At 37.9% G+C, this 17984-nt stretch overlaps 1 protein-coding gene across 1 annotated transcript in view; it reads right to left on the bottom strand.

The window, feature by feature from the left end:
- The window catches only part of DNAH11 (dynein axonemal heavy chain 11), a 311121-nt gene that overhangs the window by 115130 nt on the left and 178007 nt on the right, over positions 1-17984 (bottom strand). Inside the window, exons 51-55 of the mRNA XM_058534426.1 lie at positions 17099-17260; positions 16654-16847; positions 13768-13930; positions 12690-12813; positions 12104-12246 (exon numbers count right to left, since the gene is read on the bottom strand). Of these exons, the coding sequence (XP_058390409.1) occupies positions 12104-12246; positions 12690-12813; positions 13768-13930; positions 16654-16847; positions 17099-17260 (786 nt within the window). The remainder of the gene's footprint in view (positions 1-12103; positions 12247-12689; positions 12814-13767; positions 13931-16653; positions 16848-17098; positions 17261-17984) is intronic.

Here is a 17984-nt window from a genome sequence, read left to right as displayed (position 1 = left end):
CTGAACCATGTATGTTTAGCCTCAGGGAAAAAACACTTTCTCTGAGTTAATTTAATGATATACCTTCATTACTCATTGAAAGATAATATAGAATGCTCCTTTAAAGATTCTTCTTTTCTACAATTTTACAGTTAGGACATTTTTTCCTACGTTATTTATTATGGCTTAAATAGGATCCTCTCACAATGCCATCGAAATTTCACACAGACGGCGGGTAGCAGGAGACTAGTGGTTCTCAAAGGATTGTTAGTAGCTGGTTAGAAATGCAAATTCTTGGACCCACTCCAGACCTAAGGAATCAGAAACTCTGGATGGGGCTCGGCGATTTGTGTTCTCAACAAGCCCTCCAGGTGATTCCCACATCCACAGCTATAACCTAAAAGCTTTAAATTTTCTGTGGGAATACTTAAATGAAATATTGACAGTTTCAATGTGTCTGCAGTTGGTGAAATACTCATAGAATCTAAGTCTCTATCTATATACAGAGTAAAATGGAAAATTTAGAGAATTTTAAATAAATTAGATGATCATTAATAACCTAAATTCTATCATCTAATATACTTGTTCGTTAGTACTTTCTAAGAAGGGAAAGGACGGTATTACACTAGGCTTGAGGAGTGCAATTATTGACCCAATTTACTGTTCAGTAATGTCTAGTTTTGCTAGAAATCTAGCACAGAATTTCTCCTGCCATCCAGCTTTCGTTGGTAATAGTCCTTCCAAGAGCCCATACTAATGCCTGGAAACCGTCAGTTATTCTGTTCTTTTCTAAAATAGTCTCCACACTTTATAGATGACCTGGAGTAAACTCAAGTTGTTGCCTCAAGGAACATTCTTGTGGGGGAAATCATCCTGGATAATGTTCCTATTAAATTTCCCTGAATTTCATGAGAGATTAACATAGCAGAGGATTTATAAGAAATACAAAGATCAATAAATGATTAAAAAAAGGGTGTTACGTTGTCAATAATTTACTTTTTCAGCTTTATTGAGGCATAATTGACAAAATTGTAAAATGTTTAAAGTGTACAATGAGATGATTTTATACACACTGTGAAAGGATTCCCCCCATTGAGTCAATTAACAAATCCATTTTATTTATTTATTTATTTTCTTGGTGAGAACATTTAAGTTCTACTCTCTTAACAAATTTCAATTATACAATATAGTCTTGTCAACCATAATCACCATGCTGCACATTAGGTCCTCAGAACTTATTCATTTTATAACTCAAAGTTTATACCCTTTTACCAATCTCTCCATATTTCCCCCACCCCCTACCCCCTGGCAACCACTTTTCTCCTTTCTGTTTCTATGAGTTTCTATGATTTTTTTATTTTTTAGATTCCACTTATAAGTGATACCATGCAGTATTTGTCTTTCTCTGTCTGGCTTATTTCACTTAGCATAATGCCCTAAAGGTTCATCCATGTTGTCACAAATGACAGGATTTCCTTCTTTTTTAAGGCTAAATAATATTCCATTGTATTTGTGTATGTGTATGTATGTATGTGTGTTTATATACATCTCACATTTTCTTGATCCATTCATTCATTGATGGACACTTAGGTTGTTTCTATACCTTGGCTACTGTGAATAATGATGCTATGAATATGGGAGCACAAATATCTCTTCAAGATAATGGTTTTGTTTCCTTTGGATATATAACCAGAAGTGAGATTGCTTGATCATATAGTAATACAGTTTAAATTTCTTGAGGAACCCCATACTGTTTTGCATGGTGTCTACACCAGTTTGCATTCCTACCAACAGTGCACAAGGGTTCCCTTTTCTCCACATCCTTGCCAGCATTTGTTATTTCTTGTCTTTTTGATAATAGCCATTCTAAAAGGTGTGAGGTGATATCTTATTGTGGTTTTGACTTGCATTTCCCCGATGAGTAGTGATGTTAAGCACCTTTTCATGGACCTGTGGGCCATCTGTATGTCGTCTTTGAAAAAATGTCTATTCAGGTCCTTTGCCCATTTTCCACTAGGTTATTTGGCTTTTTTGCTATTGAGTTGTATGAGTTCCTTGTATATTTTGGATATTAACCTCTTATTGGATATGTGGTTTGCGAATATCTTCTCCCATTCCATAGGTTGCCTTTTCATTTTGTTGATGGTTTCCTTTGCTGAGCAGAAGCTTTTTAGTTTGATACAATATCATTTGTTTATTTTTGCTTTTGTTGCCTTTGGTTTTGGTGTCCAATCCAAAAAATCATCACCAAGACCCCCTGTCAAGGAGCTTACCCCTTATATTTTCCTCTAGGAGTTTTATGGTTTCAGGTCTTACAGTTAAGTCTTTATTCCATTTGAGTTGATTTTTGTTAAAGTGTAAGACAGTGGTCCAGTTTCATTCTTTTGCATGTGGCTATCCAGTTTTCCCAATGTCATTTATTGAAGAGACTATTTTTTCCACATTGTATATTTTTGGCTGCTCTGTTGAAAATTAATTGACCATACATGTATGTGTTTATTTCTGGGCTGTCTATTCTGCTCCATTGATCTATGTATCTGTTTTTACGTCAATACCATATTTTTTTGGTTACTATAGTTTTATAATATAGTTTGAAATCAGGAAGTGCCTCCAGCTGTGTTCTTCTTTCTCAAGATTGCTTTCGCTATTCGGGGTCTTTTGAGATTCCATACAAATTTTAGGATTATTTTTTCTATTTCTGTGAAGATGCCATCGGAATTTTGGTAGGATTGTATTGAATCTGTAGACATTTTGGGTAGTATGGACATATTAACAATATTTATTCTTCCAATCCATGAGCATGGGATGTCTTTCCATTTGTTGTATTCAATTTCTTTCATCATTCTCTTATAGTTTTAAGTATATAGATTTTTCACCTCTTTAAATTTATTCCTAAGTATTTTCTTCTCTTTGATGCCATTGTAAATGAAACTGTTTTCTTAATTTCTCTGATAGTTCATTATTAGTGTATAGAAATGCAACAGATTTTTGGGTATTGATTTTGTATCTTGCAACATTACTAAATTTATTAGTTCTAACAGTTTTTTAGTGAAGTTTTTAGGGTTTTCTACATATCAGGTCATGTCATCTGCAAATAGAGACATTTTCACTTTTCCTTTCTGATTTGGATACATTTCATTTCTTTTTCTCGCCTAATCGTCCTGGCTTGGACTTCCAGTACTATGTTGAATAAAAGCTGTGAGTGGGCATCTCTCTCGTTCCTGATCTTTGAGGGAAAGCTTTCAGCTTTTCGCCATTGAGTATGATGTTAGCTGTGTGCTTTTCCAACACGGCTTTTATTATGTTGAGGTACGTTCCCTCTGTACCCACTTTGTTGAGAGTTTTATTAATCATAAATGGATGTTTTATTTTGTCAAATGCTTTTTCTGCACCTATTGAGATGATTATATGATTTTTATCCTTCATTTTGTTAATGTGGTGTATCATATTGTTTGATTTGCAGATGTTGAACCATCCTTGCATCCCTGGAATAAATCCCACTTGATCATAGTCTATGTACTTTTAATGTACCTTTGAATTCAGTTTGCTAATATTTTGTTGAAAGTCTTCGCATATATGTATCAGGTATATTGGCCTGTGACTTTCTTTTCTTGTGGCATCCTTGTCTGGCTTTGGTTTCAGGGTAATGCTGGCCTTGTAAAAAGTGTTCCCATCTCTTCTCTTTTTTGTAAGAGTTTGAGAAGACATGGTATTAATTTTTCTTTAAATATTGGGGAGAATTCACCAGTGAGGCCATCTGGTCCTGTATAATTTACGTTTGAAATACTTCAGTCTAGTATGATACACATGTCAACACTCATTTTATACCTTGGGGCCGTTGGTTAATATCTGAAGTAAACCAATAGAGACTACACAGGCTAGGGATTCTCAACCAGCATTTCACATACTCTAATGAAAGTCCACACTGCAAAGTTAGCTACCTGAGTTCTTAGCTAACTTCTCCCATCAACATAAACGGTTGGTTAGTTAGCATCATGAATACTGGATATAATTTTTCATTGATGAAAAGAGTAGTGTTCAAAATATCTGAGGAAAATAGAAATATTGTACTTGCATCTCCACCACTGTATGAACAGAATAGGAAAAGCTAGATATTGAAGTATCCCAGTAGTTATACCCTTGGCTCTTTACACTTTGGATTTGGACCAGTCCTGTAATAAACAGCTTATGGAGAGATTCTATCTTTTTATGTGACTCTAATGAGAAGATCAGCAGAATCCTACCATCACAATATTGCCATATCTGCCCCAAATGACCTTCCAATGAGGGCTAGTCAGGTTCCTAAAAGGAGAGAGCTGCGATTGCAACAAGCTCACAGAGCAGGTTTTAAGACTTGAAGACTTATTTTAAGTTACGTGCTACACATAAACTGTGTGTGCAGCTGAGTTCAGTCTAAGACTTCCTTTCCTTGAAGCACACCTTGAGTTGGGAGATTTGGGGAGATCCCCCCCCTCACCTGAACAGGTGTTATGTAACCTCTAAGGATTGAAGGTCAGGGAAATATAGCCCCCTCAAACAGTTCCTGACAATTGCAAATGACCAAACTGGCTTAAGCTAGTTCCCAGCAGTGGATTGGAAAGAAAAGTTGGCTAAGAAAATAAAGTTAAAAATGCCTCAGACAGCTGTGCTCTTTTCTAAAAGCAAATTCTCACAAGTAAAAAGTGAGCCCTGAAATCACCATCTATGTCTTTCCTACAGCTCTAACATTTGGATGTCAGGAAATTGCTTTTGGAATCCATACTATAGAATTTTCTATTCCCTTTTTTCCCCTACCCAGGTGTTATGACTCATTTGCAATAATCCACTTTTCATTGTGCTTTGTAATCTGTTTCAATTTCTTTTAGATAAGATCCCATTGTAAGTACATACTTATTTGTATATCACTAACAGCACTCAGTCCTTTCCTCTTGTAATGGAAATTTGAATTGCTACTGTCACTCTGTATTTTTTTTTCCAGTTGATATAGTTTACTCTCAGAAGTAACCCTCCCACATATTAACTTCACAAGCTTCTATCCATAACTTAGATTTGCATTTATCCTCAAAAGTCTCAGTATTTTTCAAGAATGATAAGATCTGAATCTTACTGAGAGAACCCTCACAGGAATGGAGGATTAGTGTAGAAACTTTCCCCAGTTTGACTGTTTTAACATCACTTATCATTCTTCTATCTTCCTGTGTCATCTCTCCATCTAATAACCTTTTAATTTCAATTATTTTTATGAGATCCAACAGCATATTCAACATGTACACATTCAATACATTTTTATATTTATTTTCTTTTTAGGTAACTCACAATAGAATCATTCCCATGGCCTTTTACCTGTGAATATTTGTCAGTACAGATTTTTACAAGAGGTAATGTTTCACAATGGGGAGTTTTAATTCTTTTCTTTTTCTGTTTTTTTTTTAAACCAAACTCTTCAATTCATAAAGAAATTATACATGGAATCCCAATAGATAGCAAAGAGCAAATCCATTCCTGAGGAGAAAAGACAGTAGGAGTTACACTCCCCACTATATATTCCCTACTATGTATTCCTAGGTATATATGAGGAGTATATTTCCTCATCTCAGCTGCCCTGTTTTCAGGGCATGCGCTGCCCACACACTACTTTCCAGGCCAGTTTGCAGCCCCATAACCTTGTATAATAGTGTTGTTGTTAGTATTTAAACAGAAAATCAGATGCCTGATGATCTACTGAATAGGTGCGTATTTGAACCATGTTATGATCTGTGCTGATCCGCTAGTAGGGTAGTCAGCATTTCTGCTGACACTATCTGGTAACTATACACATGGGCAGTTGCAACAACAAGCCCCATACTGGGCTGGCAAATCCCAGATCCAAATGTAAGCATAATGTGAAAAATATGAACATGCTTTTCAAAATGTAAAGTTTATTCAATTTAAAGGGAAGTCCTTTATTCTAGGATTAAGCCCTTCATTTCTGGTGTTAAAATTTTCTTTTATAATATGCAACAAGGGAGATGACTTCTATTCACACTTTGAGACGCCTCATAATCATTTTTCCCTCAATGAAACCTTTACTGCCCTGTGTTCTGTTATCTTATACACCCCTTATCTCTCATATACACAGCCGTTAATTGTAGACTGATTGTGCAATTTGGGAGTTGATGCTTGTCTTCCCAACATGAGGTGGGCTCCAGGTGGGCAGGTGCTGGCTCTTGTTCACTATCACATTCCCAGGCCCTAGCGCACCACAGGCACTCAATAAATATTTTCTAAATGCTCAAGGGATAGGTGAATGAGTAAATAGTTGGCAGTTAAAAAAATTCTTCTGGGCAAAATAAAATATTAATATCTGCATCCTATTTTTTTGAGGTTTTGCTGTTTTATGAAATTTCAAAGACAGTGAACCTCAGATACAGGATACAAAGTCTCACCTTTCATCTCTCTCTGAAGTTCTTTTCATTCTACTTAGATTGAATAATATAAAAAAAATGTGAGGACAAGAGCAAGAGCATTGTATTCAGAGAGGTGTTGTCCTGACAAGCAGAACGTTGTTGGCAGGGCAGAGACTGACAGAGCCTGGAACTGGCAGTGGGCAAGCTAGCCTTTGGAGTGTTTCTTGTTCTCCATCAATGAAAGTGTCAGAATGAGGGGCAGGAGGGATAGAAGACAGCACCTCTCAATGATAAAGACATCCTACACAGCCATCCATATAAGGGAAGAGAAGCCGGGTTCTCTCCCCATCAACCAGAGGTAGATCTGAAGATACTTGACTTTACAATCACATGAGGGTAAGGTTTCTCAACATCTGACTTTCTACTGGATAGGTGAGTATTTGAGATTTTTATACAAGATCAGATATATCATGGAAATAACTTGTGTGAGTACTTAAGTCTTTCAGCTTATGCTATGTGTTACCGTTTTAATCTGATGCTGAGATATGAGTGTTGCTCAGCATCTCTGTTGAGTTGTCAGGTTCCCTAGATGTGTTGCAGTATGAGCCAAAAGCAAATCAACCACATTGTCCATTGCCAAACCTCAGATATGAATTGCTCTCTCTTCCAATCCAAGGAAGAAGAAGAAAAAAAGCCTACTTTGGCCCTGAGGAAAAAATACTATAATACTAAGAAAAATAATAAAGCATCCAGCAGACTGAAATGAAGTTAATTCCACTGAAGTTAATTTAATATAAGAACCTGAAGAAAAGGATTAAAACGTGCTCAGACTTTCAAAAGGAAACTCTAGAAGGAAAGAAAATTACAGAAACCCGTAATAAGAGAATAGGCCAAGATAAAGGAATAACCTGAAACAAAGGGATTTATACAAGAACATATATGGTAAAATACAGCACCTCTTCCTAAAAATATCTGAAGCATAGAAAACTGGAAGGAAATATACCAATATGTTTTCAGTAGTTATCTCTAGGCCATATAACTAAGCATAGTTTTTATTTTCTGTATATGATTCTGTATTTTTAAATTCTCTACGATAAACATATTTCTTATATTATCAGAAATGGATCTCTCTATATATATTTAAAAATACAGAACTATAAGAAGAAAATATATATATGAGATATATATACACGCTTCCACCTAAGTAGATAGATAACAAGACAGATATCTAAAATCTTGGGAAAGAATCAGGGGCTGCTACATACATCAGATGTTCTTTTTCCCTATGGCATCAGATGGCCAGGATGAAAGGCAAGAAAGAGAAGTTTTGGGGTTCACTAAAGTGAACCATCTTCTCTCAGCAGGAGAGAAGATGAAAGTACTATACTCTAGTTACAAGAAGAGAATTACATAGGAAAAGATGCACATATACAAATGTGAAGGAGAGAAGGCATTTGGCATTTATTCATTGGCTTATTCCAGGCAATCCAAGGACACACATCTGACCATCATTAATGGGAACTGCCCTGTGGGACTCAGAGGTCACATTTTGCACGCCAACAGGTTCGTACTGCCCCTGCATTCCAAATGGGAACTGGCTTTGGTTGGTGAGCATGGGTAATGGGGTGGCAACTTCACATCATTTAGCTTGACCTGCCAGGTGTGCTCATCAACCCTTGTAACACATTTAGCTTCCCATGTTGCCCAGCTAGGACCATATGCAATATGGTCAGCTTATCAGAAATTCTAAGTCTTCAGTACATGCTGGTGAACATCACAATATATGAAACTAATATAGAGCAACCTAGAATTCTTTAAAAAAAAATTGAAGGATTTGAGGGTAATATATATGGATGAAGAAAAAGAAGCTGCCATTTTCTAATAAAAGGTGACCCATTTCTTTGCCATTATTTCTCCCTCAGGGTAAGATGCTGACCACTAACCTTTCTCATGATGCAGAAAACTCAGTGACAAGGCCAAGAAGGATCAGGAGTATTTGAAAGAGATATCCTATTCCTCCTGAGCATTGAAAATCAAAAACCAAAACCAAAAAAAACCCTCCTACTCATTTTAGTAGGGAAGAGAGAGATTATTCAATTAGTAATCCTGTGACAGTGGAGGAAAAATGATCCCTATCTAACTCCAAAGTAAATTCTAGCTTGTATCAAGGTAAATACTAAACAAGGAGAATAAGAAAAGGACTAGACAACAACAAAGATGAATATAGAACTGATCTCAGTCTCAGTAAGGCCTGCCTAAGCATAGAATCAAAGGAAACACCTAAAGGAAGAGACTGATGGATTTAACAATATAAAAACATAAAACTTCTGTACATCAATCTGTACTATATGAAGATTAGTAAGTTCAAGGAGAAAAACCATATAATTATCTCAATAGATGCTGAAAAGGAATTTAATAGGTAGATACTTCCTTGTCAAGATATATATCCTAAATCAAAAGCCAACATAAGACATAGTAGTGAAACATTAGAAACACCCACATTAATGTAAAAATCAGGACAAATTCCTATCACCATAATTATTGAACACTCTCCTGTAGATTTACCAATGCAATGAGGGAGGAGAGCAGATAAATAGAATATTAGGAAACACAAAATATCATTACCTGCAGGCTATATAATATCAGCCAACTAATAGAAACTATCAGAGAGGCAGTAAGGTAGCTGGTTGTAAAATTAAAAATCAATAGCTCTCGCAGGTACTGCAAACAATACACCACCGGAAAACTTTATGAAAGAAATATTCCTTCTACAAAACAATAAATGATTCATATCATAAAGATTAAATTCTCTCTAAGCTAAACTTTCAGCATGATTTCAATCAAAATTAAAACTGAATGTGTTTAGAATTTGAGAAAATGATTCTGCTGTTTATCCACATATAAACATGTGAGAACAACAAAAAACTAGATAAGAACGAGCAATTAGATATTAGATATAGCAATGTATAATACAGCTTTAATAATTTACACAGTACAAAGCTGGGATCAGCAGTAGAAAGACATCAAGAAAAGAGAATAGAGCATCTGGAAATAGACCCAATTAATATGGCTATTTGGCATATAATAAAGGTAGTACTTTAAATCAGTAAGGAAGAAGTACATGGTGTTGAGATAAAAAGGTATCTTTTTGGATAAAAGTAACCTGAAACCTCTGAGCTCGCTCTTCACCACATATAACAATAAACATATTCCAGACATAGTATAGTTTTAAACATAAAGCATGAAAGTATGCAGGTCCTGGAATGGCTGTTACTGCTGCTATTCCAAAATCCACTTCCAACTTTATTCAAAAAAGCCACGTGACAAGATCGAGTATTCACTTCCCCAGACTCCCTGATAGGTAGAGGTGGCCTGTGACACACTTGTGGCCAGTAAGACATCAGCTTAGGGTTTGTGGGGAAGCTGTGGTTTTCTGATACAGAAAGCCCCCACGCCTTCTTCCTCTTCATTCTTCCTGCCTGGAATAGAGGCCCTACCGCATGCATTCTGTGATCATGAGGCAGGAGGCATCAGGATGAGCACCGGTAGAAGAGAAAGATGGGAAAGCATGGGTCTGTCGGGATTATTGAGCCAGTCTGGACTCAGTGATGGGAGAGGCTTTGAGGAATTGTTCCTGGATATTCTCTTATTTGTTGCCCAATTGGATTCCAACTGCTTCTAGTGAAGAGTTTTTCTAATCTTGGAGAGAAAAAGACTTTCCTAAATTTATAAGCAAACTCAAATCCATAAAGGAAAATACTGATTAACCTAATGTTAAAACTTGAAAGTTATAAACAAATAAACAAATATGTACCATATATACATTTAAAAGACAAATGATAGAATAATAAAGATATATGAAACACATATATAAGACTAATGGCTTAATTTACACAGAACTCTTATAAACAAAAGCATGTAAAATTTAATGGAAAAGTGAGCCCTTTATGACTTAGCCTCAGAAGTTACTCAGCATCACTTCTGCTGTACTGTGCAATACTCTATTAGCTGAAGGAGTCATGAGCCCACCCAGATTCAAGGAGAGAGGACTTAGATCCCTCCTGTGAGTAAGAAGAGCGTCACAGAATTTGCAGGCATATTTTAAACCCATAAGCTGTATCTATTGAACCCAGCAATTTGCCTTCTAGGAATTTATCTTACAGAAGCAAGCAAAGTTGTGTATAAAAGATATATGTAAAGGACGCTCATTTTAGCATTATTTTTAACAACTGTTCTCAAAATTCCAGCGTGCCTCAGAATCACCTGGTGGGCTTGTTAAAACAGAGAGTGCTGGGCCCCACCCCGAGTTTCTGACTAGGGTGGGACTGGAGAATCTGCATTTTAAAAAAGTTTCTAGGTGATGTTGATTCTGTTGCTCTGAGGAACACACTTTGACAGCCAGTGATTTATAACATTGCTATCTCAAATTCTATTATTGTACTTGTTTTCCCATTTCATAAAGAAAATTTGTTCCAAATATACCACAATGGAACAGGGAGCAATCCCTGGCCTTGTTACAAACTGGCAAAGATAGTCTTAGTCACATTTTTGATGGAGAGAAAACTCTTTGGGCAACTGAACCGTAAATTCTATCTTCTAACCTCAGCCCAGAATTGCTCAGTAAGATTAATGCGGAATCTGAAGCAGTAGGGCAGAGGAGAACCTTACAATTCTTCTGTACTCCAAGCAGAGGTATATTCACGGCTAATGCCACTCCCCACCGTTTTTCCTTGTGTCCTCCAGGCGCTATGGCAGCCCTGGGGCCTGTGACTCACTTGACAGGCGTGGAATACCAGGAATAGCAACGTAGTAACTTTCCTAGGTTACTAACCGTTTCTATACCAGGAAGCCTGCATTTTCCTTAAATTGGCTTCCTGCCATGAGTTTGGAGGTGTTTCTTGTTTTCTTATAATACTTGATCCTTACTGCTGCTGTTATTTGGTTATATTATATCTCTATAAGCTACAATGAAGCATAGAGTAGTATATGGGGAGAAGCTTGGGTTGAGCCTCAGATCATCTGAGTAATATTCGTAAATTATTTGCCCTGAAGTACTGACGTAATTCACTTCCTTAATTCAGACCTCTCCCACTGCTCCCTTAATGATTTATAAACCCCTTACCCCATCCCAATTTACTTTCCCAGCCTGATCCACATCATTATCCCAATAGGAAGTCTATGTTCCAGTCATTTAGAGCTTTCTTGAGTATCTCCAGATACGTACTGTACAATCTATCTTTACTCTTATGTAAATACCATTTCCTCTCCCTGAAAGTTCTTCCCACCCCATTGCTTTGCCATGAATTGCAATCCACACTTGACACCTGGAACATCACTTGCGCCAGGAGGGCCTACTGCAGTTAGGAAGGATGCTGCACTCCTCCGTAATCCAACGGCACCATTTAATTGGTCCTGGACCACAATTATTTGTGATGTCTCCCATCTCCTGTAATAGTGCAAGCTCCTCAAGGACAGACAGCACATCCAGTGCAATCAAGGAGTGCACAGTCTGCTCAGCACAATGCCTTGTAGGAGCTCAGCATCACAGGAAACTTGAGGAAGGTACAGTCCACACAGAGGCATGTAAAAATGCAAATGTCCTTTCAAAATGAATGACTAAATGTCCTTACAAAATGAATGGCAAATTCAAACTCATAATATGAATCCTGAAATAGAACCATATCATAGTTCCAGCAGCAGGTTTTAAATAATATGCAAGTAAAGCAAGTGTTTCTTACTTTGAGCTGCAGTCGCACTCTGGCCAAAAAGAATTTCCAACAATTTTCTCTGGAGTCCACCACGCCCAGACCACGAACTTCATTACGAATTCCAGAAATTATCTTGTCTACATCTTCATCACTGAACAGATCTGGGATTTCTCCTGCCCCCAAGGGAATGAGTAGAATTACTGAAACACTGTCACAATGTAAATTTTAGATATGATGTTTTAATAGTTGAAATGCTTTATAATACAAAGTTCAGCTTAAATGATAAAGTAAGAGTTTGAAATCAGAAATGCCATTTTTCTTTTTTTGCGTTTACAAGACACACAACGCACTGAGGACAAGCTATGATGAACACATCCACTAAACTCTTACACGCAGGAATAACATTTACTTCACTGAAGGCCCCTTCAAGACACCTCACATCCGTAAGGAGACTAAGAAAGCAATACACCTCAAATTAGTTAGGTTTATAGGTTTCTCCCCAAAGACTGCCCCTGAAAACATTTCAAAGACAAATTATCTCTCTTTAAAGTTCACTGAAACTACACATAATTTGTCATTGGGGAAGATCTTTCAAGAAATGTGTTAGTTTAATCACCTGACGCCAGCAAGTCATTAATCAGCACGAGAAAGCTCTCATCTAGAACCTGGGCATCTGTCAGCAGGAACACAGTGGGCATGTTCTTGGCTCCGGTTCTGATGTACAAATTGGCAAGATCTACCTGTAAGGAAAGGAGGCCATCATTCATGTTTTGTTAAAATGCTGATGCGACATTGGGAGTACGTGTGTGAGTGCTGGGCAGAATTGAATAACTGCAACGTGAGAGCTGCATGTTGTACTTTCCCTCTGTTCACATATTCTTTCCTCTCGGTGACCCCGTTACCAGGGCAAATGGCATGACATCACTTCCATTTCTGGCATATAATGATGAGTGTCATGTTTGTGGCTTAATGGAGCACAGGGATGAAAACAGGCTGCTGATGAACAACTCCCTTTTAATAGAGTGAAAAGCAATTCCGTGATGCCTCTGTCAAGCCACGCAGTGAAGGAAGTTTCTGCTCATTTCAATGACTATTTCATTGAAAACAGTTTTTGTTTGGTTATTTATTTATTTAGTTTTGTTTAGTAATATTGAAAGCAGGTGATTTGTTTTTCCTGGTTTAAAATAGCACTGGCCACAACTCTAAGTACTATTTTGTAAGTCCTGTTGTGATTAAAAAGCAAAATTTTAAAAACACATAAGAGTTTCTTGAAAGTATTCCCCTCACATTTTATTTTCATAATCTTACCCAAAGTGGAAGAAATCTATTTGCACTTTAAAAGGAAGTATCTTTTCTTTTTCTATATCACACAGGAATGCTAAGAGTGTTGAATATCAGGTGTGGTCAATGCAAAGGAAAAAACATGTTTGTGTAAGCAACGATTAAAATATTTTCTGAGTTAGGTCTATGGGCTTATATACCTATTAACGTTTATAGAAATTGACTATTACTAATCTGACTATGAAGGAGAAACAGCCAAAGGTAACTAAATCCTCTCAAGAGCTTTCCCCCTCTCCCGTAGTTGGGGAGGCCTTGGCCAAATCTGGGAGTCAGAGCTGACACAGGCGCAGTACCTGCTTACGCTTTATCCACCGGGCAGACGAGGGAAGCACTGCCTATCACCTCTTACTCACCCGAAGTTCCTGGATTCCAAAGCCTTCCGTCAGAGTGATCTGGAAGACCTCAAGGCTGCAAATGTAAGCTGCCAGTCGTGACAAGCTCTGCTTGCCGCTGCCGCCCACTCCGATCAAGAAGGCGTAACCCTGAGGGGTCCGGAGGATTCGGCTGATGCGACATCTGGTGAGAGAAAGCACGGCCACCGCAGCATGAAATCTAAAGTGCCCTGGGACAACTATTTAGACACTCAATTCTGATCTTTATTTCAAAGCTTTAGTCCTTATTCATCTGTTGCCCCATCATACAAAGATGCTGCCTGCATCTGTCCTCGCACGGCTTGCCTAACAAACTGTCCTGTGCTAGTGACATCTTGGACTCACTTGCTGCTTTATTATTCTCCAGCAAAACTCAAGAAAGACAACATATCCAAGGCCTTTAAGCTATGCTTCAAATTTGTTTTTTGGTGAGAAAGATTAGCCCTGAGCTAACATCTGTTGCCAATCCTCCTCTCTTTACTGAGGAAGATTGGCCCTGGGCTAACATCCGTGCCCATCTTCCTCTATTTTGTATATGGGACGACGCCACAGTATGGCTTGATAAGTGGTGCATAGGTCCACGCCTGGGATCCGAACCTGCGAACCCTGGGCTGCCGAAGCAGAGCTCGAGAACTTAACCACTACGCCCCTGGGCCAGCCCCCCAAAGATCCCAACTTCACATCAGCATCCACGTACGATGACATCAAAGGGAGAAGGTCTGTGCCAGAAACCTTTGCTGTAGAATTACTTTGGAAGGAACAGATTTGTTTGGATCAACAAACGTCTCACATGTGACTGACTTCATGCAGATTGAACACTTGCCTCTTTATAGGACTCTTACTTCCTTTGTACCAAAGCTTTCCCTGTGCCTTGAGTACTCCAGAAAATTTGCTGAAACCATTTAGAATCACAGAGATAAATTTACAGCATGGCCAACTAACCCCTTGTTCTATATTATCAAAGAGATTCTGAATGCTTGAGGTATTTATATTATTGCTATATTTTACAGTTAGGAATAAGTTGTCTTTAACATGATCAAAATATGGTTGAAGAAATATGAAAAAACAAAATATAAGCATATAGATACCCAAGTGCAAAAAACTGGACACTATTGTGTTTGCTCTTGGTTGCTTTTCTGAAATGAATTTAAACTTCAGGCCCTGAATGATCCACACACATTTTTTTTTTTTTTTTGTGAGGAAGATCAGCCCTGAGCTAACATCTATTGCCAATCCTCCTCTTTTTGCTGAGGAAGATTGGCTCTGGTCTAACATCCGTGCCCATCTTCTTCTACTTTATATGGGATGCTGCCACAGCATGGCTTGACAAGTGGTGTGTCAGTCCACACTTGGGATCCGAACCTGCAAACCCTGGGCCGCCAAAGCGGAGTGCGCACACTTAACCGCTACGCCACTGGGCCAGCCCCTCACACAGATTTTTTTTTTTAAAGATTTTTCATTTTGAAAAAATGAAGTTAGGGTCACTTATACTCGGACTAGTACGTGTGAGCATTTCCTGAAAATCTTCATAACTCAAAAGACAGGTTATTTTGACAAGCTCAGCCATTTCATTAAATTTTACTTTACATGACCACATAATAAAACCACCTTGGTAAAGTGTAAAATTACTCTGACACAAGTGAAACTCCAAGTTACAAAGCAGGGTTTTCATTTCATTTTAAGGTATTCCTTGAGGTTTGTACCTCACAAAATTCTGTCAGTGGCAAACTCCCTTTCCATAATACTCAAGGACATGCTCTGAAATCATCTCTAACGCTGAGTAAATCAGCTTCTAGCTCATAATCCCTGGTCAAAGAAAGAGCCTTCCTTTTTAGCCACTTGCAAATCCCATGTTGAAGGATTATATGGGAAGACTCTTTCCCTCAGCATCAGTGGGAGGCAGAGCCATGACATACATGAGCTACGACACACACACAGTGTACACCAACCCAACCAGAAACAGTGTTACTAATAATTCACTTAACACTACAGTCACAGATGCTAACTAAAACTGTGTCACCAGAGGACTGCAACTACAAAGGGATCGATAAAACAATCAATACTTACCATGCTTATAAGAACTGATAATGGGGAGTTTTTCTTAGACACTTGGGCTAAACATTTTAAAGAGTAACTTCTAAAAAGTTAATTCTCCACTCTTTTTTGTCTGTTTGGATTTCCTTCCTCTCATACTTCCTTCTTTCCTGACTTATTTTTAATCATGATTTCATTATTTTAATCTTTGCCCAAATATCACTTGTTAGAAAGGCCAGTGTTATTAATTGAATGGTATCCCCTCAAATTCATATATTGAAGTCCTAACCGCCATAATCAGAATATGACCTTATTTGGAAATAGGGTCATTGTAGAAGGAATTTGGTTAAGATGATATGCAATTTCTAATCCCTTTTCTGCCAAGAAAACATGCTCCCCCTTTTTTTCTAATTTGCATAGAAGTACTGAACAGGCTGGTAATGCTCCTGTTCAGCACTCAGTAGGCATTCAATCAACATGCTTAATCAATGAAAATCAGTTTGAATCTATCCTGTCTCTGCCATCTATGAACTTTATGACTTTGAACAAGTCACTTACCTTCCCATTTCTTAATATTCTTACCTAAGAGGACTAGAGTGAACTAAAACAGAATTATGGCTGTGACAGCACTTCAGAAAGTAGTGTACCTATGTAAGACGTTATTAAGATTGTGACATAATTTATAGAGACACTTACAGTTTTATATTGTATGTCAAACAATAGATAAGAACTGATGGTTCAGAGTGCTTCATGTGATCTATTGAAAAATAACAACAGCTAGGGATACCCAGCCATTTTCACTTTGTGAAAAAGCATCACAACTAGTGGACTCACACGTGTTGCATGGCATCTTCAAATAAAACGAGGGGCATGGCAGCATTTAGTTCATTGTAGTTGTCTAATGTTTCTGTTAGAATCGTCTTCAGCACCTCCCAGTCCTTCACAGGCATGTAACAGGGGTCTTCCCTGCCATTAGCAAAATGGCAATAGATGAGGGGCTGCTGAAGCAGCATATGACTGTCTACACCCTGCAGGAGGAGGAAGAGAAAAATATGGTCATGTCAACCATCCAGAATGATCCATCTGGAGGCAGAGTGACCTAGCAAGGGCAAAGCTTGTAGATCAATCCATGAGTAGATGGGTGGAATGTTACCAAGTACAGACCAAGTATATTCTGGAATCACGGCTATTTTAGCAAGGTAAGCATTCTTATCTAACTTCCGCCCCAACACCAACCAGTGCCAGAGAAAACAGTGACCTCTAACATTCATAAACTTACTTCGAAATATTTATTAGCAGTTTCCAGCAATTTTTTCTGAAACAAATCCATATCCTTTGTGTCTATCAGTTTGTCTCCATAAACACGAGAAGATTCATGAAGCCACAGGTGTATTAAATCTCTTGGACCCTTTAAACATTCAGGAGAAGCAAATAAAATCCCCTACAAGACAAGAAAGAGAATAATTAAGAATTTAGAAGTGAAGACATTCCAAGATAGTAGCAATTTAGCAATTTCTTGAGTTAAAAGAAATATTATAAGTAGTAGTACCTATATATTAGTAATTTTACTCTCTGAAGCAACATTTAAAACTTTACTATCATTACACCCTTTTTTAGGAATGCAGCTAAGACTATTTCAAGAGCCAACTGAGGAACTAAACACCGCATCTGAGAACTTCTGCCTATTAAGTCTTCCAACTGATGAAGTTTCCAAAACCAAAGTACAAACAGCTAACATAAAAGTCACAGGACCATAATTTTTTTATTCTAAAATCCTTTGATATCAGTTAATCTAACCCTTTCATTCCACAGATGAAGAACATGAGACCAAAAGTAAATTGCCTAAATTCACACTGTGGGGTAGATCTGGACCGGCACCAAAACATTTTGACTCCCATGCTCCCTCGACACTGCCTTTCAATATCTTGGATTGATATAGACCCACTCCTCATGGAGAGGGTCAGCTTGCTCGGGACTCAGAGGGGGAACGACGAGGGAGTTGTAGAGAATTAGCTGCAAGAGGCTCAACAATTATTTGGTGGTGTCAGGTGCAGCTGACAGACTGCATATGAATAGCGAGCAGGCCTCTCACCCCATGGCCTTCCTTCCCTTTTCTTCTAAGATTAAAAATCTGCTCTTAAACAACACTTTATTGAGCACAGTCT

Source organism: Diceros bicornis, chromosome 3 (assembly GCF_020826845.1).
Source record: "Diceros bicornis minor isolate mBicDic1 chromosome 3, mDicBic1.mat.cur, whole genome shotgun sequence".
Lineage (NCBI taxonomy): Eukaryota > Metazoa > Chordata > Mammalia > Perissodactyla > Rhinocerotidae > Diceros > Diceros bicornis.
The sequence above is the reverse complement of the archived record's forward strand: the minus strand, read 5'-3'. Positions and strand labels throughout refer to the sequence as shown.